This window comes from Castor canadensis, chromosome 13, assembly GCF_047511655.1.
Source record: "Castor canadensis chromosome 13, mCasCan1.hap1v2, whole genome shotgun sequence".
In the NCBI taxonomy this organism is placed as follows: domain Eukaryota; kingdom Metazoa; phylum Chordata; class Mammalia; order Rodentia; family Castoridae; genus Castor; species Castor canadensis.
The window spans coordinates 97,371,077-97,391,251 of record NC_133398.1 but is presented as its reverse complement, the minus strand read 5'-3'; the positions used below and the strand labels follow the sequence as shown (position 1 = coordinate 97,391,251).

The following is a 20,175-nucleotide window of genomic DNA, read 5'->3' as shown; positions in this document are numbered from 1 at the left end:
ATATACACATTTGTGATCTTCCCTTCATACCATTATGGAACTCAGGCTTGGGTAGAGTTGTGTTTCATTTTTTATTCATTTGAGGGACAGCATCTTCCTATGTAGCTCAGTATGGCCTTGAACTTGAGATGCTCTTCCCTGAACCTCCAAAGTATGGCAATTGAAGATGTATACTGCAATGCCTGCATTTCATTTTTTTTGTTGATTCCCTTATCTACCCTTCTAATTGTCCCTTCTCCATATTAGTGCATTAGCTACATCTTCCAACTGTCCCTGAGTGCCACAAGTAACACAGGTAGCTATGGGCATGTAAAAGCAAGGGTTTCCTAGCTAGCAGATGCTAGGGTGACTACTCAATGAGAAAAAGGGGAGAGTGGGGAGGATGTGAGAACCACAGTGACCTGTCCAGGGTAACATCCAAGGTTGGAAGGAGGGGCCACTTATGAATCCTGCTCTATCACTTCAAATTTGGGTTACTGTATAGCCAGGCATGTCTGAGGACAGTATGCGTGAGGGTTAGAATGTGGCTGTGTGTAGCTTTCCACATGGTCTGGGCAGCCAGGTGGGTCAGAACACCAGTGGACCTGGGGGAAGTTTTCTCTGAGGCAGAGGTTCAGTGGAGTACACCTTCAGAGATTACCTAACTTATAGCATTGAAAGCCGAAGACAATGCAGACTTTGAAGACCAGCAAGTAGAATGCAGAGCAACTGCAGCTAGCTCATTTCTCTGGAGACACTAAAGAGTGAAGAATGTCCTCTTTGTGTCTCTTGACTGGCATATGGTCAGGCTCCAGGAGAGGCCAGAACAGAGGCCTCATCCACATTTTGAGACACTGGATCAGCTGAGGTACACACATCCTTTGGTTTTTCCCAGAGGATGCTAAAGGTGACACAATCATTGACAGTATAGCTGATGCCAGCCATCAGACCAATCTGTCCCCTCGCATAAAGCAACAGATCACTATTGATATGCCTGTGGGTGTGGGTGTGTATATACCTGAGTCTGTGAAAAATTCTTTTTGGCAATTTTCACTTCACTATAGTGCAATCCTTTTTGCCAGTTGCTACTGTTTGTGTTTAAATTGTTCTTCCTATTTCTCCATGTAGAATGAAAATACAGCAGCCTCCATGTTGGATGAGCCCTGCAGTGAGCTGAAACTCAAGGCAGGAACTCTGCAGAATTTGGTGACTGAAATATTGAACTCTGCCTTATGTGAGGACACCACCTGTATCCACAACTTTCTAGGCAGCTATAGATGCTTCACTACCACTGAGCAGATGCTGGATGTGCTTTTCACTTGGTGAGCACTACTTCAATACCCAAAGGACAAGCCAACTCCTAGTTGTGACTTGGCAATGCTCTGCCTTGCTTTTGTCCTGGTTTAATTGTGGAGACTGGAGTGCTCAGTAGAACCCTTTCATAAGGACCAAGAGGAATTTTCATCAACTCTCTTCCCCTTCTTTTACATAGCAGCACTCTTTACTTCTTGACCTTCAATCTGTGTCTACCTTGAACCCAATGGATCCATTACCATTCCATTCTTCAGCCTGGGCTACTTACATTGGAGACTTTTGCAGCTCTAGCTTATCTTACAGGCAAATACTCAGCCCTTGGAATTAGGCATGCAGTCTGTGCATGTACTAAGCATGTGGCTTTCTGCATATGTCTGCACATCATTTTTCAGGAAACTATTTCACACTACACCAGCCTGCTCAGTAGCTGTTGTTCACACCCACTGAGAAATAACTCCATGTGAGAATAATACCTTTTCAACTTTGAAATGTCCTCAGACAGACTTCTCGTCTCCAGGCCATCAACCTGCTGTGAACTCTCATCCTGACTTTTCACGCTTACAGGCAACAGTTGTGCAACACACTGTCAAACAATATGAAGATTTAGGGAGACATGGAGGAGTGCAAAATTAAATTGGAGACTGAACATCTTTTGAGTTCAGTGTGAATTTTAATAATTAAAAAATGCACCCCACATGCAAGTATATTCATATTTGATGTCAAACTAAAATTTCTGTCCTTCATCTCTGAAGCATGTCTGGATTTCTGATCCTCAACAACATTCTTTTTGTTGAAGAATAGTGTATCAGTTCAGCATCCGAGATCCCTGTCCTCAAGATACTTCCATCTTACCTATTCTTTAACAAGTATTTCTGGTCAAAAATCTAAATCTTTACTTTAAGCCACAATTATTACACTGAAGCTATTGAGTACTCCGGGTGGGTGTATTTTCAATGAATTGAGTTTACTCTTTGAGGATGATCCAAAAATAAATTTTATCCATCCTGTTGTTGAAAATCCAGCAAAATATAGGCATTTGATAAATATCTTTGTAGGAATAAATAAAATAATCAACTCCTTAACTAAACACATAATTCTGAGGACGTCTCTTAGGACGTGCAAGACTGCAGATAGGAAGGTGAGCCTGACCAGGGCCTGGGCCTACAAGGAACTCATAGGAGCTCAACAGAAGAGCAGACATATCAATTATATTCTCCCTAATTCAATAGGACAATTTCTTAGCAAGGACTGACATGCACACAGAAATTTCTCTTGTTAATTTTTAGTTAACAGAAAGATCAGTTAAGCTGAAAGTAGCTCACTCTTAGTGCTTCATTCATTCAGTTAATAACCATCACCTTAGCATCTGGAAATCAGTTCACCCCAATAAATGCAACCAAGTAATTCCTGTTGACTGTGCACCCTACACATACAAGGTGGGGTACAATGGCTCAAGCTAGGAGAGAGCTTAATGTGTGAACAGCAGTTGGCCAGCCAAGACAGAAAACTGGGCCACTGGACATTACTCAAAACTCAGAGAAATGAGAGTAGCAACAGAATATGGTACAGGGTATGGGAACTGATGATGGATGAGAGAGAAAGGAATGGGACAAAAGGAGGTTCATTGAGGAGGCTCTTTCCCTTCTGAGATACTCCTTACAAAATCCTGAAGGTACACTAACCCAGCACAGCTTGTAGAAGTTATTTCAAAAATCTCAATTCTCAGTTTGTTTCATTTTCATTTGCCCTGCTCCAAAAAGATCACTTAGAGAAAATCAAATAGATTAAAGCTCTGAGTAGTTTTTTCTGTTTAATATGACTTGGATAAATAGTTTCCTCAATTTACAAGATGTTTTTATGTGAATCATATAGAATTAAAAAATATTTGGTGTATGTGTATATAACCATAGTAATGTATGCATTTATATGTAGATAATGTATATTATATGTACACATAAAACATAAGTCAACAGTATATATGTTTATGTCCAGTATATATATATATATATATATATATATATACTATGTATTTAATATGAATAACCTTATCTTTGTATATGCTTGTTTGCCACCAAACTTTTAAATAATTATTAATATCAAATATTAATGATAACAGATTTACTTTTAATTTAGAATTTACACAGAAATTTCAAGAAAACTCATGGAAACATACAAGCCCTAGGAAATTTGTGGTTAACCGATGATTACAACATGCCTCAAAGCACAACCACTACAAGAAAAACTTGCTTCTAGCAAATTTTTCTGTCAAAAAAAAAAAATAGAACAGCAGACTTTTTTCCCCAGCTTAGCTTGGGAAAATGTTTTTAGAATGCTTCATGTTTTAGGAAAATGGAAATGCAGTGACCATTATGTATGCATTTTTAAAAGCCATTTAAGATAAAAGGAACTGAATTTTCCATTAGAAAGGAAAACAAATTTCATGACTATAAAAACGTTTGAGATATTGCAATGAAGTAATCATCATCTAGTTTATAAGCTTAAAATCCTTGCAAATGCTCACCATGTGAGACATTTGATCTGTGCAAGATTTTCAAAAAGAATTCTGAACACCAGGAGGGAAAGTAAGCCCGAAATCATGATGCTATTTAGCTATTATGCAGTTGCATAGCGAGACTCTGGCACCGTCAGTAGTCAGGAAGTGGCAGCTAAGACACTTCTACCAGCTGGCTAATAAACTCTTTGACCAAGGTCCCCAGTAGTTACGTACCCTATCAAAACAACACAATCGTCCCATAAGGACACAAATGAGCCAGGCCAGGGCCTCTCAGCTGCCCGAGGGAACGAGGGGGTGGAAGTGCGGTCCTCCGCGGGGCGTTTGCCCTTGGCCGCGGCGGTTTTGGTGGCGGTAGCCACGTGCAGCACCGGGGAGGGGGAGGGGGAAGAAATAGAGGGGGAGAGGGAGAGAGAGGAGAAGGAGGAGAAGGAGAAGAAGAAGAAGAAGGAGAAGAAGAAGAAGGAGGAGGAGGAGAAGAAGGAGGAGGAGGAGAAGAAAGAAGAAGAAGGAGGAGGAGGAAGAAGGAGGAGGAGGAGGAGGAGAAGGAGGAAGAGGAAGAGGAAGAGGAAGAGGAAGAGGAAGAAGAAGAAAGAAGAAGAAGAAGAAGAAGAAGAAGAAGAAGAAGAAGAAGAAGAAGAAGAAGAAGAAGAAGAAGAAGAAGAAGAAGAAGAAGAAGAAGAAGAAGAAGAAGAAGAAGAAGAAGAAGAAGAAGAAGAAGAAGAAGAAGAAGAAGAAGAAGAAGAAGAAGAAGAAGAAGAAGAAGAAGAAGAAGAAGAAGAAGAAGAAGAAGAAGAAGAAGAAGAAGAAGAAGAAGAAGAAGAAGAAGAAGAAGAAGAAGAAGAAGAAGAAGAAGAGGAAAGAAGAAGAAGAAAGAAGAAAGAAGAAGAAAGAAGAAGAGAGGCTGGAGCGAGCACTTCTGGAAGATCATTAATGCCTTCCGCCACCACCGCACCAGTATGCATGAGCGAGTGAACTGAATAGAAAGACAGTTTCGATCACTTCCAGATGATCGACAGAAACTGCTTCCTCAGTTTCCTCTTCACTTGAACAAGTTCCGGAAATGCATGGATCATAATCAAGAAATACTGCTGACCATTGTGCATACATGTGTTTGAAAATAAAGAATATGGAGAAGATGGGAATGGAAAAATTATGCCAGCCTCTACCATTTGACATGGATAAATTAAAATGCACATTGAAACAATTTGTGAGAGACTGGAGTGAAACTGGGAAAGCAGAGAGGGATGCTTGCTACCAGGCAATTATTAAAGAAATTTAAAAAATTTTTCAAAAGACAGATGGTAAATAGTACCTTTTTTTTAAACCAGTTTCCTTAAGTTGCATAATCACTTAGTTTTTTTTTATTTGTAAAATCTTTTATTTCATATGAGATTTTATTGGTTTTCTTAAAGAAAAATTGGAATTAAGAATACAAATAAAAATGCAAAATAAAGGTGATAAACATTGACTCAGACTGCAAAAGTAGTGATCAATGCTGATAGCTAAGAAATGAGGAGAAAAATAGACCCTATTGCTGATTTTCCCCTCAAGTCAATTTTTTAGAAATAAAAAGATAACACTCTTCAAATGAAAAATTGGAAATACACAGTGATGATCTTTTTGGATTAAAAGTCAATGACATATCGCATTAAAATAAAAGGAGCCAGGCATGGTGGCCCACACCTATAATCTCAACACTTGAGATGCTGAGGCAGGAGGATTCCAAGTTTCAGGCCAGCCTGGACTTTTTAACCATACTTCCAGAGGCTATGTAACATGATAATTGCATGCTTTCAAAATACATATTTAATGATAAGGAAATAAACCAAGGCCCAGGAAAACTAGCATGCCTTTCCCTTTCCAATGAAGGTAAGTGCCGCCTATGGACAATTTATAAAATAAAAATGTCTTAAGTTTACTTTTTCTTTTACAAAAAAGTGACACCATTAAAACCAACATTATTATTTTCCACTCATCCAATTACTGAGCTAGCAATAATATAAAAATATGTAAAAAATATTCTAGATTCATGAGTACCAGATCTGCTAACACCATGTAGCTAGTATAAATTTGAGGATTAAAAAAATAATTTTGCTTACTTAAAAACACTCGGTTCATTTTCCACTTAACATCAGATAGATATTTGCTATCCTGAAGTACCAAAATGATCACAAATACAAATGGCAGTGTCTGTACTTTGGGTTTCTTGCTAGGCGGATCCAGAAGACTAAACTTGGGAATTTCACCAGAAGCAGCATATGGAATTCCCTTGGATGACACCTTTTTGCCAGTTGTTTCAATCTGGAAGCCAATGTTTTGTAGCTCACTGTGGAGCCCATCCAGTACACACCGTCCATCGAAGATAAAGGCGGGCTTCAGCATTTTCTTATGAATGCGTTCATAATCCAACTCCTTAAACATGTCCCCCTCAGTGCAAATAACGACAGCATTGGCACCGTCACACGCTTCATATGGATCCTTAGAGATAGTCACAAGCCGGGACACTTGGTCATCCTCTGAAACACCTGGATGAGAAAAATCCACAACTATTTGGTCCCTGGGCACTTTGGGATCATATATATGGAGGTGTGCACCTTCGTCCATCAGATACTTGCTGATATATGTACTGGAGGACTCTCTTGTATCTCCAGTGTCCTTTTTGAATGCAAACCCCAAAATAGCTATGTTCTTATCAGTCACTGTATTAAACAGACTATGTCTCTGGTAGTCATTCATGTCCTATGACCTGCTGCCAATAGCGAGCTACTTCCGGCAAATTCAGAGCCTCGCAGAGATAAACCAAGTTCAGCACATCTTTTTGGAAGCAGCTCCCACCAAAACCGACGCTGGCTTTCAGAAACTTAGTGCCAGTTCTCTGGTCCATCCCAATGGCTGCTGCTACCTTTTCCACATAGGCTCCTGTCGCTTCGCACAGAGCGCTGATGGACTTAATGCTGCTGATTCTCTGGGCAAGAAAAGCATTCGCTGCCAGTTTGGAAAGCTCTGAAGACCAAGTGTTAGTTGTGATGATCTTCTCCTTGGGAACCCAGTGCTCGTAGACAGCACACAGGGCCTGCACAGCTTTCTGGCCCTCCAGGGTCTCATCCCCTGCAAAAAGCGCTCTGTCTGGGTTCTTGAGGTCCTTGATGGCTGTTCCCTCTGCCAAGAACTCAGGGTTGGACAGCACCTGTAGATTCAAGTCGGACTTTGTGTCCGCGTCAAATATGGGACGGATGCTGTCCGCTGCCCTCACTGGAACTGTGCTCCTCTCAGTCACGACTTTGCACCCATTCAAGTTCTTCACAATTCCTCTCGCACAAGCTTTGATGTCCTTCAGATCAGCTGCCCGGCCTTTCCCCATGCCGTAGGTTTTTGTGGGAGTGTTTACAGAAATAAATACAAGATCAGCTTCTTTGATGGCATCATCAGTATTGGTAGAAAAAAATCGGTTTTTTCCTCGACAGGATTCTACCACTTCTTTTAGTCCTGGCTCATAAATGGGAAGGGTTGGAGAATTCCATGCCTTGATTCTTGATTCATGAACATCAACAACCGTCAGTCTGATTTCAGGGCACGTGTGAGCAATGATACTGCATGTGGGTCCTCCAACGTAGCCCGCACCAATGCAACAGATCTTCTTAATTTCAAACATGACTGCGCTTGCTCCGCACCGCACCGCAGCAGCTTCTGCACCCGCGCCCGGCCGCACTGCACGCACGCCCCGGTCAGGATGCCGAGCGCCGCGTCCCGAATCCCGGACTCGCACCTGTATTTAAAGGCTTCTGCCTGAGAAGGCGGAGGCTTCATTCCCCCGCAGCCAGGCCTCCTGGACTCTGGCCTTCACCGCCTTCTTGCCCCACCTCCCTCCGCAGCAGCCCCAGAGCAATCACTTAGTTTCTGTATGAGACATTTCACAGTCTTGATTCATTTTTATAGTTGCTGTGTGCCTGCATGTTTTGCATGTGTGTTACATTCATTATTGGATTCTTTGTGTGAGGTTGCATTCATATTTTGAGTAACTTTTGTTCTAGCAATTATGGGAAATCAATTATGAGAAAGAAGTTAAAATGAATACTTGTTATCAGTGATTGGTGCATCTTTTTATAATCTGCTTTATGGCAAAGCAAAAACCTGCAAGTTTTTAATTTGTCTCATTATGATGTACCTATGTGCAAAGGAGAGCTCTGTACTTTGGTGAAGAAGTTCTTAACTTTTTTGTGACCTATAGCCCTTGGACAGACTGAAGCCCGTGGTCTGCTTTTCAGAATAACGTTTACAAATGAATAAAATAAAATGCATAGAATTGTAAAGAAACCAGTTAATTTGAAATAAAGTTACCAGAATACTTAAAAAGCAGGAAAAAAGAAAGAAAGAAACAGCAGAAGACACAGAGTATTCAGGAAACAAGTGAGACTATTAAACAAATTCTTCTCTCACACTTAGATCTATTGACTACAGGACATGTAGAAAATAGTTATGCAATAAGTCCTCCTAAAATTATCAATACTCTATTAGTTCTACCACTCCTGTGGTGGGAGTGAATCTAAATTTTTCTCAAAAGAGACATAAAGAAGGGTTTCCAGTGAAGAAATTTTGAGGACTCCAGGTGGGTCAAGCAGAAGCAGAGTGTGTTTTCAGCTGGTTCTGGTTTCTGAATCTTTGATCTACAACTGATGCTCACGAAATAGTTTGTCCATCAGAAAGTGTGACCACATTTTAATATCTAAAGCCATGGCCACATTCTTTTGATTTAACAGAGACTTTCAGGGATTAATATATGTTTTCTGGTCTATGTTCTGCCTCTTCAGGTAGGCACAGGCTCCTTGCAGACAGACTGATTATTCCAAGAACAACCTGTATCATTAATATACCATGCACATTCCAGGGTGTAAAGGGATGAAAGAAAGGAATTTAGAATGGAAAGGGGTCAAGAGATTAATCCAAATTCTTCTTTTACAAGCAAAGAATTATTTCTAAATACTAATATGGCTAATATTCAAAATCCTAATAATGGCTAGAAGTGTCTAGCAGTCCCATAGAATGCTCACAGGGAGCAGTGTTCTAGACTGCACTGTTCAGTGTTACAGTCCACCACCTTACATGGTACTTGGCAAAGGAAGGCTTTTCATCAATATCTGTTGACTAAAATTTCTGGGTTATTTTGCAAAGTTGTTTAAAACAAACTTTATGATCAATCTTTGTTAAAAGGTGAATATTATACATTTAAAAAAGAAGGCATCGATAATTGAGAAAAGGAGAAAGTTTTCCTCTGCAATTCGTTATTCATTTCTGCTTGCCTTTTCTTTTATTCTCACTTATTATAAAGCTTGTTCTTATGCTATAGAGGCATAAATTAATGGAATTACTATGTTAAACATTACTTCTGGCACATGGTCCTTGTATGTGTAGGATTTGGGGGGGGGTTGCCTTATCTGTTCTCATGAATTATATAATTGATTCTCTGAATTTTGCACAATTAATTTTCCCATCAAATATATAATACCAACTGACACTAAGCTCCCCTTCCACTGGACCACTACCGGAGTTCTAAACAGTTGCTGAATGGCAACCCTGGTTTTAGGGACATCTATTTTATTTATCACAATTAAGCTGAAATGATGGCACTGCCAAATGATGCTTTCATGTGATAGAAGCAGAACTTTGCAACCCCGGCTATGTCATCCCTTAAAGATGACCATTACTGTGAGACTAAAGATTCAAATGATAGACAGCATTGGTAAAGTAGCAGGCCCCAAGTAGGAACTGCCTCAAATCCTTAAGACCATATTTATGCATTATATTTTTACCTCAAAGAGGAGCAACATTTGTTCCACCATCTGTACTTTATATCTTCAAAGTCTGCATCTGGATATTGGATTGGGATGATGTGTTCAGTGGAGTATATACACTACAAACAGGATGGCATTTGTTTCACAGTGGTACATGAATCTTCAAGGTCTTTACTGATGTGCTGTTTTGTCTTTTATCTGAAACAGTGGATGTGGAGACCTGGGTTAGAGCACATGTATTATTCTTTGGATGAGAACATAGTACAGCAACTTAAAAATTAAAACAACTATCCAATGTGTGGATTAAGTACTTAATAACATACTTTAGTGAGTTTTGCAAGCAGAACTTTCTCATGATCTTGACAAATATTTTTATTGGAAAAAATAGATCCCATTCTCCCATTTTGAGAGTAACTTCTCCAGAAAGGTGATCTTCTGGATCATACAGAAGGATCTGAATATTCTAAAGGAATATTACTGATTGAAAGGATCAAAAATTTCTCTTTTATAGTATAAGGGGTATTTTATCACTTCTGGAATTACAAAGCCCACAAAGCTGGGTACCTATATGGATAGTGTATAAGTATATCAATTAATATCTGTGAGATCACATACCAACTTAAAAACATGGCCACTCTGTGTTTGGCCTATTTCCTTGTATTAACTCATAACTTTTCACATCTATTACTCATTACTAATTCCTTCTTTGCATACATTATTACTCAACTCCATTGGAATCACAGTGATAAATTCATGTTCCAAAAAGAACTAGGAGGCCCAACCATTATGCAAGCTTTCAAAACTGTATTTTATAAGACAAGAGAATGACACATTCATGATTGTACAGACCAAATTACCAATAAATAAGCAAATAGATAAGTAAATAATTAATTCAAAAGAAAAGAAATTTTGGAAAGCAAACTCATCATCTCTAGACATATTGATTCTAGTAGAGGGCCAAAGATGGACAAAAGTTGTCACCTTCCAGTCCTTGATAAAACCCTGCATTAGGAAAGTCAATAAAAAGACCCCATGGAGTCTGGCATGTAGGAAGGCAATGAAAACACTGTAGTTCTAGAGAATTACAGTACAGTGCACAGTGCTCACAAACAATATGAATAATTGAAATCCAGAACTTCTATGCTCCAATGGAAAAGAAACAATATTTCATGACACATAAATTTATTCAGCTTATTTGCATTAAGGTGGAATGATCAAAGCACTGTCCACAGAAAAATAGTGATGATACCCTGATTTATGTGTGATGAATGTTCATAAATATCCTTAGGAAGCAAGACGTACCTACATTTAATCAGCAGTTATTAAAATTTTATTCCCTATAGTTATTCAACAGGACCTGTGGTATAAAAACATAATTACAAAAATCAGATTTGAGCTCATTTGACAACAGAAAGGCTTTATGGTAACCTATCTCCAAATATTCCTATTTGTAATTAAATGCAACGATCAGCAGTAAGGATTTGAAGCTGTTTTAGTAGTTCTGCTATTCTGCTTAACATGTGGCCCCCATAGTAATTAAAGTGATACTAACACATGCACAATTTTATGGCCCTTATGGTGCAACCCACTATGCCAAATAAGGGCCCTTTTCACAGCATAGGGCACATGGTCTCATTTCACCCACTTTTCATTTCCTGTCTTCACACTAGCAACGTTAAAGTGAATCAACACACAAAATGTACTATAACAGCTTAGTGGTTATGATATGTGTGCTGTTAGTCAGTGAACAGGAAAATCTAATCATTTACTGTTTATGTAAAGAATAGCGTTAGTGTTAGCGAATTGCTCAGGTCTGCTTACTTTATTATCTAGATCCCAAACGTAATGATGGGTTTTAATAGCATCTATATTTTCCCTTTGTTTTGTTTTTCAATGCAGATGTCTATAAAAACCAGAACAATTTAGCATTTGCATATCTTGGAATATTTCTTCTGAACCATAAAATAATTTAGAAATTGATTTTGAAAAGCTAGATAAATCAGTAGGAGAAGCATTCTCTTTTTTAAAAAAGAAACAAGAAGAAGAGGAAGAATGAAAGATTTAAATGTATTTGGAGCTGATTCCCTACAACATTCCTAAGCTAGATCTGGTTTATCTAAGGTGTTAAAAAGCTACAATACATTTTTATGTGGTACCATACTAAAATTTACAAGAAACTGGGAATTTGAGGTTAGTGCCATTTTATCACGAATAATTTTGTAATTAAGAAGCTCCTCAAAGACCTCCTACACTCATTTTACAGTCATCAGCTACGAATTGCATTCAGTCTTTTTGTTCTGGGACACAGTCCAAGGAAGGTCCACTCGGTAGAACACCAGTGGATTGGGCAAGATCTTATGTCTGAATTTTACATCACCATTTTTCTGAACATCAGTCAAAGCCTCAGATAAAGAATCACAATCTTTCTTAACTTTAAAAAAATGTATGAAGTTAAACTCAAGCCTGTCCATTTAATAATTTTGCCATCTTGGTGCTAACTGGGAGTATAAACTGAGCTGAGTAGGTCTTGAGTGTTAATGGCTTAATAGCTCAATTGGTTGCAAAGATACAAAAGAACAATGCTCACAGATTGCAGCCCTCACATGGTTTGGCTCTGAGATCTCATAAACAGTGTGACGTCAAGCAGTAGAGAACCATGTGGATGCTGTATGTGGACCATGCGCTCATTACAGAACTGTGAAAATCTGTGGGACTGCAAAATGAAAATTATCAGCTAGGAAAAAAAAAGAAGATGAGAAATAGCAGGGGGAAAAGCAGCTTGAGAAAGACCTAACACATTTTTCTATACAAGCCTTGTAGTAGAAAGATTAGGCACATTTAATATTATGTAAATATCACCACAGCTCCAATGAACAGCAAAAGTGCTAGCTATCCTGAGCTCAGGGTATCACTCTGAGGCACGATTCAGGGAAGAATTCATAGTTATTATGTGTGTTCTCCAACTCCGCTGCCCACAAAAAACAAAAACAAAACCCTACGTTCTTCAACAGCTAAAGAAGGAATAAAGTTTTCTATCTGAACTTGAAGAAAGTTGCATTCCCCATCCCTTTTCTTTGATTAAAATAAGCATTTGTGACTAGCATTTGTATTTACTACCCTATCATCAAAAACAAGTAACCCACTTTGTTTGTTTCTTACTGCAAATGAATTAAATTAGAAGCCATTAGGAGGACTTGCTGTTTATATACTTGTTTCAGCAATGGTAGTATTTGAAATTTCCTGCGGTAAGTTCATTACTTGTATTTTGTCCAGAATTAGTGAAAATTGCTAATGACAGATGTTTCTCCACTCTGTCACACTTCTTGTATCATTTGATTTGGAAAACAACATATGGTGTTCTGCTCTATCAGTATGTCACAGATTGTCTGTAAACAGCTGGTCATAGCTCAGATCAGTGAAAACCATTTCTTTCCAATGAAGGGCTGGACACCCTCCAAATTGCATTTTGGCATGGCCTTGGCTGCATAATGCACAAAGTTCCTCCATTCTGAGATTACCTAAGGAAGATTTCTCACTTTCTGACTTGTTTTTTTATGTTTCAGAAAATAAGAGTGAATTCTCAGCAACAAAGATTAAGAGAACATGAAAAAATATTTTAATGATTATATCATGAACAAAGAAAAGACAATAACACAAAACCCATCCAAAATGTGTTTATTAACCATTTCTGGTTATATCTTCAGTTGAAGCAAGCATGTTTATTAGGGTCAAGACTCACAAGATGACATATTTAAACATTTGCTATAAAATAGCCATGGCATATAAGCACAACCAACTGGCTATTCCATTATATCTAGTCATATTGAGAAATACTAAAAGCATTCCCTGTCATGTATATTATGGTAAAATTCAAAAAAAGTGATCTGCTTTTAGTCTGAAACTCATCACACCAAACCCAAATGTAAAAACAAGCTAAGTATAAGGCCATACACATTATTTTTAACATGATGTTTTAAAACATGCTAATTATTGCATTAGCAATACCAAGTTATTTGAAAATCCCCATATATTAAATACCAAGAAATATTTAACAACACATTTCAAAAGGCTTGGAGTATTGTCTCTCCATGAAAATTAAGTCTTTCATTGAAAACCTCTGGATAGTGCAGAGAGAAATAGATATTTAATATCATTAAAGCCACTTGACACTTCCACATCCATAGAAGCTTTCCCATTACTTATGAAGGACCTAAACAGAAGGAATCAAGAGTTTTGGAGGGACTGAATGATAAAGGAGCATATCCATCTCAGTTTAGTACTCATTCAATCAAATATCCACCAACAAATAGTGACTGCTTACATGAATCAGACAATTATTGTGTGGTATTATTTTTGATGCATGAAGGCAAGGAGTAATGAACAATGTTTTTTTACCTAGCAAACCATGCTTCCTTGTAAGTTAAGACTTATGCATCATTTCCAAAGCCTTCCCTGACTCCCCCAGTTAAAGTTGGTCTTCCCCACACATTCATAACTCCACTATAGTAACTGCAAACAAAGTGCAGCTGTAGCCGAGGAGAGAGATCAATTCATTCTGTGAGTCAGGGGCACTTGAGAGGCAGTGATGTCTTAACTAGGTCTTAAAGAGTGACTCAATGCAGATAGCATTTTGGAACATTCAAATTAAGAGATATGTCCTCAACTAGTGAAAAATGCAGCAGTATTTGAAGATTAAATGACATGAGATTAGGAGCCAAATGTATGAGAAAGTTCCAAGAAATATAAACTTTACACTGTGAAGAATCTCTTTAAAACAAGATATTTTACCTGTTTCCTCTCTTGTTTAGAAGTAGACAGGTAACTTTCTGTTGTAGATAAAACCCATAGATTCTGTGTATGAAAGGATGCCACAACAGTGAAAGGATTCAACAACTGGATAAAGATAATTTTCTGTGAAAACACATATATTTTAAAAGCCATATCACTCATTATACCATTGAGTAAAATTGGTTTCCAAAAACAGCAGTACCTCAGCAAGAAGTATTTCCATTTGATTGTTAAGTTGAAACAATTCCTAAAAATTACTACATATTGGTCTTGCTTTCATTTTTAAAAATCTGCCTACTGAGGGTTGTATCCTTCTATTTCTGAAAGAGTCTCTTTGAAGTTGACATATTGTAAATTTCTTGACTTAATATAAGTAAATGGATAAGTAAGTCAGTTGAACTAGGCTGGGTCACAAGAGTTTTTCCATCTGCAAATGCAGTAGCAGAACAGGTCCAAAGGGGCCTTTCTCTTTGCTGGTTGCCGAAGCCTCTCCCTTTTTAAGCAATATAAGCAGCAAAAAAACATATGTCAAGTCCCTTAGATGTTCAAAGCTAATGAAAGAAAATTAAAGAGAGAGAGAAATGTGTTTTCATCACTATAGTCCTTTCCCCATCCCTCTATGTTCTCTTTCCTTCTTTGACTATTTACCTCTCTTTTGATGAATACTCCTTTGTAGCTCAACTCTTGCTTCTTTGTCATTGTTGAAATATTTAGTAAGGAGCCATTTCTTTTCCTTCCCAGATAAACACTGTCATGTATCATTAAATAAAAATTAAATGTCTTATTTTTTTCAAAAAGTAGCACAGAAACCTCTATAGATTTATTATTTCAGGTAGCAATAACATAAAATTAGGACTTCTGCATGAACATCACAAGGTGATTTGTCCTCATTGTTGTTGTATTTGCCATTATGTCAATGATGGTCTTTGATTCTTTTTTTTATCTTCTGCTGATGGTCTTTTTTCCCATCCCTGTAACTAGTGTTACTTCTAAATGTGAGATATGGATGGTAGAGCAGATGGGTGAGAAGAGAAATAATTTCCACCCTACAACTTGTTAGAAGAACTCAGTGCCTTTCCAGTTGGCCAGGAGTTTCAGTACTCAAATACAAAACACACAGATTTCCAAAGATTGGTGTTCTACGTGGTTCTTATGTGAGTCTCTTGAAATCTCAGTAGGGCCAAAAATTTGTTCATTGAATTTTTGACTAATGAAAATTGTAAGCTATGGCCAACATCCTATTGTTTGTTCCCTGATGTCCTTCTGGTCAAAACCCTTGCCAATAAAAAAAAATGATACCTTTCTGTCCAATATATCCAAAGAAACCAGGGGCCTTTTTGATGTTTTCCTCAATGAACAGAATATTTTTAACCATTTCTGAGAAGAAATGTTTTGCAATAGACAACTGGAGCAGTTTAAGGAAATAGTAGCAAAGATGAAGAAGATTAAAAAGTTAACTTAGGCCCAGAGTTAAATATCTGGTACCACAAAAAAAAATTACTGCAGTGTTCAGATTGACAAAATTTATAATGGCATACTGGCTCCTCCCAGCTTATGGATTGAAATACAAACACACAAATTATCCTTAATGGGACAACATATCAATTGGATTTGATTTCATTCAATTCCACTCAACAAATATTATTGAATATATACTAAGTACAAAATTCTTTGCAAGGGCTTGAGGAAAAATGAAAATGCGTACATTCTCAACTATGGAAGTGCTCCTAATTAAGGCCAATGAAAATAAGTGCACAAATAATTCTAATGCAAGGTAATATCATAAAAGTGATGTTCTACCTACATGCATGCATATTAACTTTACAACAATGTTAATCTATTTTATAATTTCAATTTAGGTCACAATATTACCCCACCTCAAACCAAAATAGTATTTTAGAAAAAAAAGCTAAGTCTCTGCAATTAGATTGGGCCTGATTAATAGTGTCTACGTAATTTGTCATCCAAACAAGAACACTTTGAGAGTGAAAAGTGATGCTGTTAATAATTATGCCAAATCAATAGGAATAAACCAGGATGTCCCAGCAAATGGGGACATGTGGTCATCTTACTGGTTACCTACTTTTAGTATTGTCAAGACATTGTTGTTCCCTTTCTTCTGCTTCCTCCTGCTACCTGCCTTTAAGAAGCCATTTCTTTTCTTATTAGGTAGTATTCCATGAGAAACTAGCCAGGAATAAGATGAGACTGCATCCCTCAGGTCCATCAGTTTACAGCAAAATAATGACTAGGATAACAATGATGGGAGATCATTTACTGAACACTTGCTGTGTCAGATACTGTTCCAGGTTCCAGTGACACAAAGACACATGTCAAACACTAAGTTCCTGTCCATATTTTGCTTCAACAAAATTGAAAGAGCTCATCTGTACTCACAAAATTATAAAACATTTCCAAATAATCTTGCGTTTTATTTTATTATTTTGAAGTACATTTAAAATATTACCAAATTTTTATTTATAAATTTTTTTACATTTTCTCTATCTCCTCTGTTATTTATTTCTTATACACACATCTATCTGTTTTTGGTTTTGGACCATTTAAATTCATGTCATTTTTAAGACAATTTAAATTAAGTTGGAGATCTTGTGTCCTTTCCTCCTAAATATTTCAGTATATTTCCTCAGAAGAGCATTGCCTTATATAATTGTAGTACATTATTAAGATCTGGAAAACTGTCATTATTCTATTTAAATATTGCTTTTAAATTAAAATGCACATGATGAGATGAGGAGAGAAGAAACTAGTGAAAGAATTCTTTTGCAAAAGACTTTTTTTTTTGTAAGCAGCTCCATTTATTTGAGTAAATAGCTTGTAAATAAATCATTGATAAACATTACAAAATTAAATACATTTTCAAAAGCTTCCCAGTATTCATAAAATTCACAAACATAGTTCTTTTAAAAAATAAAATATGTTCAAAGCACCCTTGATAGAAAATGCCTGGTCCCTGTCCTCAGACAAGGCCACCTGGAGACATCTTACAGTAGTCAGAACTTCCAGGAAGGCATCAGGGGCCTCCTGGAAGAAAGATAAAATTTTTACTCTCAACTTTTACTCTGCTGACATTCCATGTGAATTTTAATTCTTCTCCAAAGAGCTGATATATAACTGAGGGGACAGTTTAGGCGCTGAGGCCTGTCCAAGCATGGAGATCAAGGTCACACTTAGAGCCAGAAGGCCCATGAGTTCCCACCATGAAGTACTGAGAGAAGCCAGAACTGCAACCACACTTGCAAACCAGAAAATGCTGCTCTATCAACTGTCTTGAGAGAAGAGGAGGGCTTTCCATCTCTACACTTTTCTCAACACTCAGCTCCTAACTCTGATCCAACACCACCCAGGCACAGCAGGGGCTAGAAACCACTTCTTACCAGGAGGATGTCAATCTGCTACTTTCCTTTTTATCTGCTTTCACACAGAGAAAACGATGCATAGTATTTGGTTGAAAACAGAGTCAGTTGTCTCACTGGGCTTCCCTTTTCCATTGCAAAACACCACCAGATAGCATGGGTATTTCTCTAGAAGTCAGGATAGTTCTTCAAATTAAGGGTTCATCAAACTTTAAGAGACCACAAATGGGGTAACAAGCCCACGGCCTGGCAAAGCATCCCAACCAATGAAATAATATAAACTCCATAAACAAAGCCCTTGACCCAACTCAACTTTTTTGTAGTGTAGCTCATTAAAATAACGGATGCACTAGATCCTTTCAGTTTGTTGCCAAAAGTGAATGTTGATGGTCAACAGCACTTCCATGAAGAAGACTGATGGCCTCTCCAAAATATGTGCTGTGACCACTGGTTACAGGATGGCACACGTGATTCAATCAATGTGAAATAAAACTCACATCTACATTTTAACTTAGCTGTGGATAGATATATACAAGCACAAGAAATTTGACATCTGAGTCAAATGTACAACTTAAGAAAAAAGTATTACCAAACTGGTTGTAAGAAAACCATCTTCCCTGTAGAGTAAGGTCCTAAACATCTGAATCCTTGCAGAAAACACTGCCTGGCCTGGCCCATCCTTGGATGTCTACCTGCTTTAACAATCCTTGATTGGGCTGTGGTCAGAGTCGTGATATCTTTGCAATTAAAATATTACAACAAAAAGGAACACTCTTGAGTAAATGTCTAATAGATTCCCTCCTACATGCACCAAAAGAAGAAAAGTTATTCATAAGGACAATTATCGTTTAGTGAAAGTCTTCATGAAGTCCAAATCCCAGGACTCTTTCTTCGTCTCTGAGAGAGTTCTACCCTGTTCCAGAATCATCCACTCTTCTTCTGTGCAGGACTCAGTTTCCTCATGCCTCTTATGCGGGAGAGCAGCTCCGTGACAAATTCCTCTGTTGGTTTGTAGCAATCTAGGAGAGCTTCCTGTGATTTTAAAGCTCTTGCTTCCTCACTGTGCATCAAGAAGGTCATCAAGGTCAATTTCTACATCTGGAATTTCTTCTTCCTCGCAGCTGTACAACTGCCCCACCTGCTCTACGATCCACTCCTCCAGCACCAGCCGCTTGCGAAGCTCCTTGCGATCATACTTCGCTGTCACCTTTCCCTGCTGGTGACGCCGCTGCTGCTGCTGCTGCTGCAGCTGAACCTGCCCAGCTGTGGCCGCCGTGGCCACCGCGCCGAGTCCTCCCGGGAGGAGCTCGGGCTGCTCTGGAAGAAAACCCGCGTGCCGCCGCCTCCGGTCCCGCCGGTCACCACCGACATGTCCCCGCGCCGGAGCCCAAGTGCGGCCGGGAGGAGGGCGCAGCGCCCCGCGCCGCTACCACCGCGGGGCCCCGCAGCCGCAGGCGAGGGCCTCAGGCACCTGCTCCGCGCGCCGCGCGCGCCCGGCCGCCGGTTCCTCTGCAAAAGATTTTAATTCAATGTTCCCATTCCCCAATTGTGATCTATTCCTCCTAAATGTCTCCACTTACTCCTTAACGCCTTTCCCCTCCATTTTACTTTTCTTCCCCAAGTCCACCAAAGAGAACTTGCAGCCACGATTTACAAGAGCATTGTAAAGGAAGAAGTCCACTGTCTTCATGCCTCATATCAAATCAATCTAGATTAAATGTCTATATCTATCTATCTGTCTATCTATCATCTATCTATCTATCTCCAACAGGCTAAACCAAAATGAAAAGAGATACAAAAGTTAGGTCCTTAGGAAACCCTTAGTAGATTTGAAAAATTACATCCATAATACTACAGTATTTAAAGAAAGGAACACATTCCATCAAAAACAGAAAAAGAGGGAAGAGGGTGAGGAACATATGGAAAACAGAGTACAGACAAAAAGTCAAAGACCTGCAGTGGCTGTCAGGGGATATGAATGAGTGACAGGATCCAGGTCAAAGATGATCAGGGCACATTAAGAAATGGTGTGGTTGGTAAAAATGGTAGAGTTGTGCTCTACCTAACGATGGCAGTAATAGCTGATTGTTTGGTAAAACTGTGGATCCCTTGTAGCCAAATTTCAAGAGGAACTAAAACAACAGGTTTTGTTTTGTTTTAAATCTCTTTATTGTTTTATAATGGTAATGAAATCAAATGAAAGCTCTGTGTCTCAAACCTGTCCTCAGGTTTGCTATCCTGGGACTTCTGAAAGCAAACTTTTACTAGTGCAGGACTGTAGAGAGATGGGCTTTTCCTCCCACAGTCAGGGATGCTTGCTTTTGTCTTACAAAACAGAGTGTTTGTGTACACATTGCCGTCATGATATGCAGGCTTTGAAATATTTTAAGCATGTAAAGTAAATGTTTATTATGTG

At 38.5% G+C, this 20,175-nt stretch overlaps 1 protein-coding gene and 2 pseudogenes across 16 annotated transcripts in view; 1 reads left to right on the top strand and 2 right to left on the bottom strand.

Moving 5' to 3' along the window:
• LOC109674615 (uncharacterized) overlaps nucleotides 1-1,949 on the top strand; it is a 28,241-nt gene extending 26,292 nt beyond the window's left edge. For all 16 annotated transcript variants that reach the window (XM_074052338.1, XM_074052335.1, XM_074052333.1 and 13 more), the window contains one exon: nucleotides 1,108-1,949. Coding sequence is in view for 10 of the 16 variants with exons in the window: in XM_074052324.1 (XP_073908425.1) it covers nucleotides 1,108-1,305 (198 nt within the window). In the remaining 6 variants the exon portion in view is untranslated. The remainder of the gene's footprint in view (nucleotides 1-1,107) is intronic.
• Nucleotides 1,950-5,230: 3,281 nt separating this feature from the next.
• Nucleotides 5,231-7,460, bottom strand: LOC109674613 (UDP-glucose 6-dehydrogenase pseudogene; annotated as a pseudogene).
• Nucleotides 7,461-18,235: 10,775 nt separating this feature from the next.
• On the bottom strand, nucleotides 18,236-19,130 carry LOC109674614 (protein phosphatase 1 regulatory subunit 14C pseudogene; annotated as a pseudogene).
• Nucleotides 19,131-20,175: the final 1,045 nt, after the last annotated feature.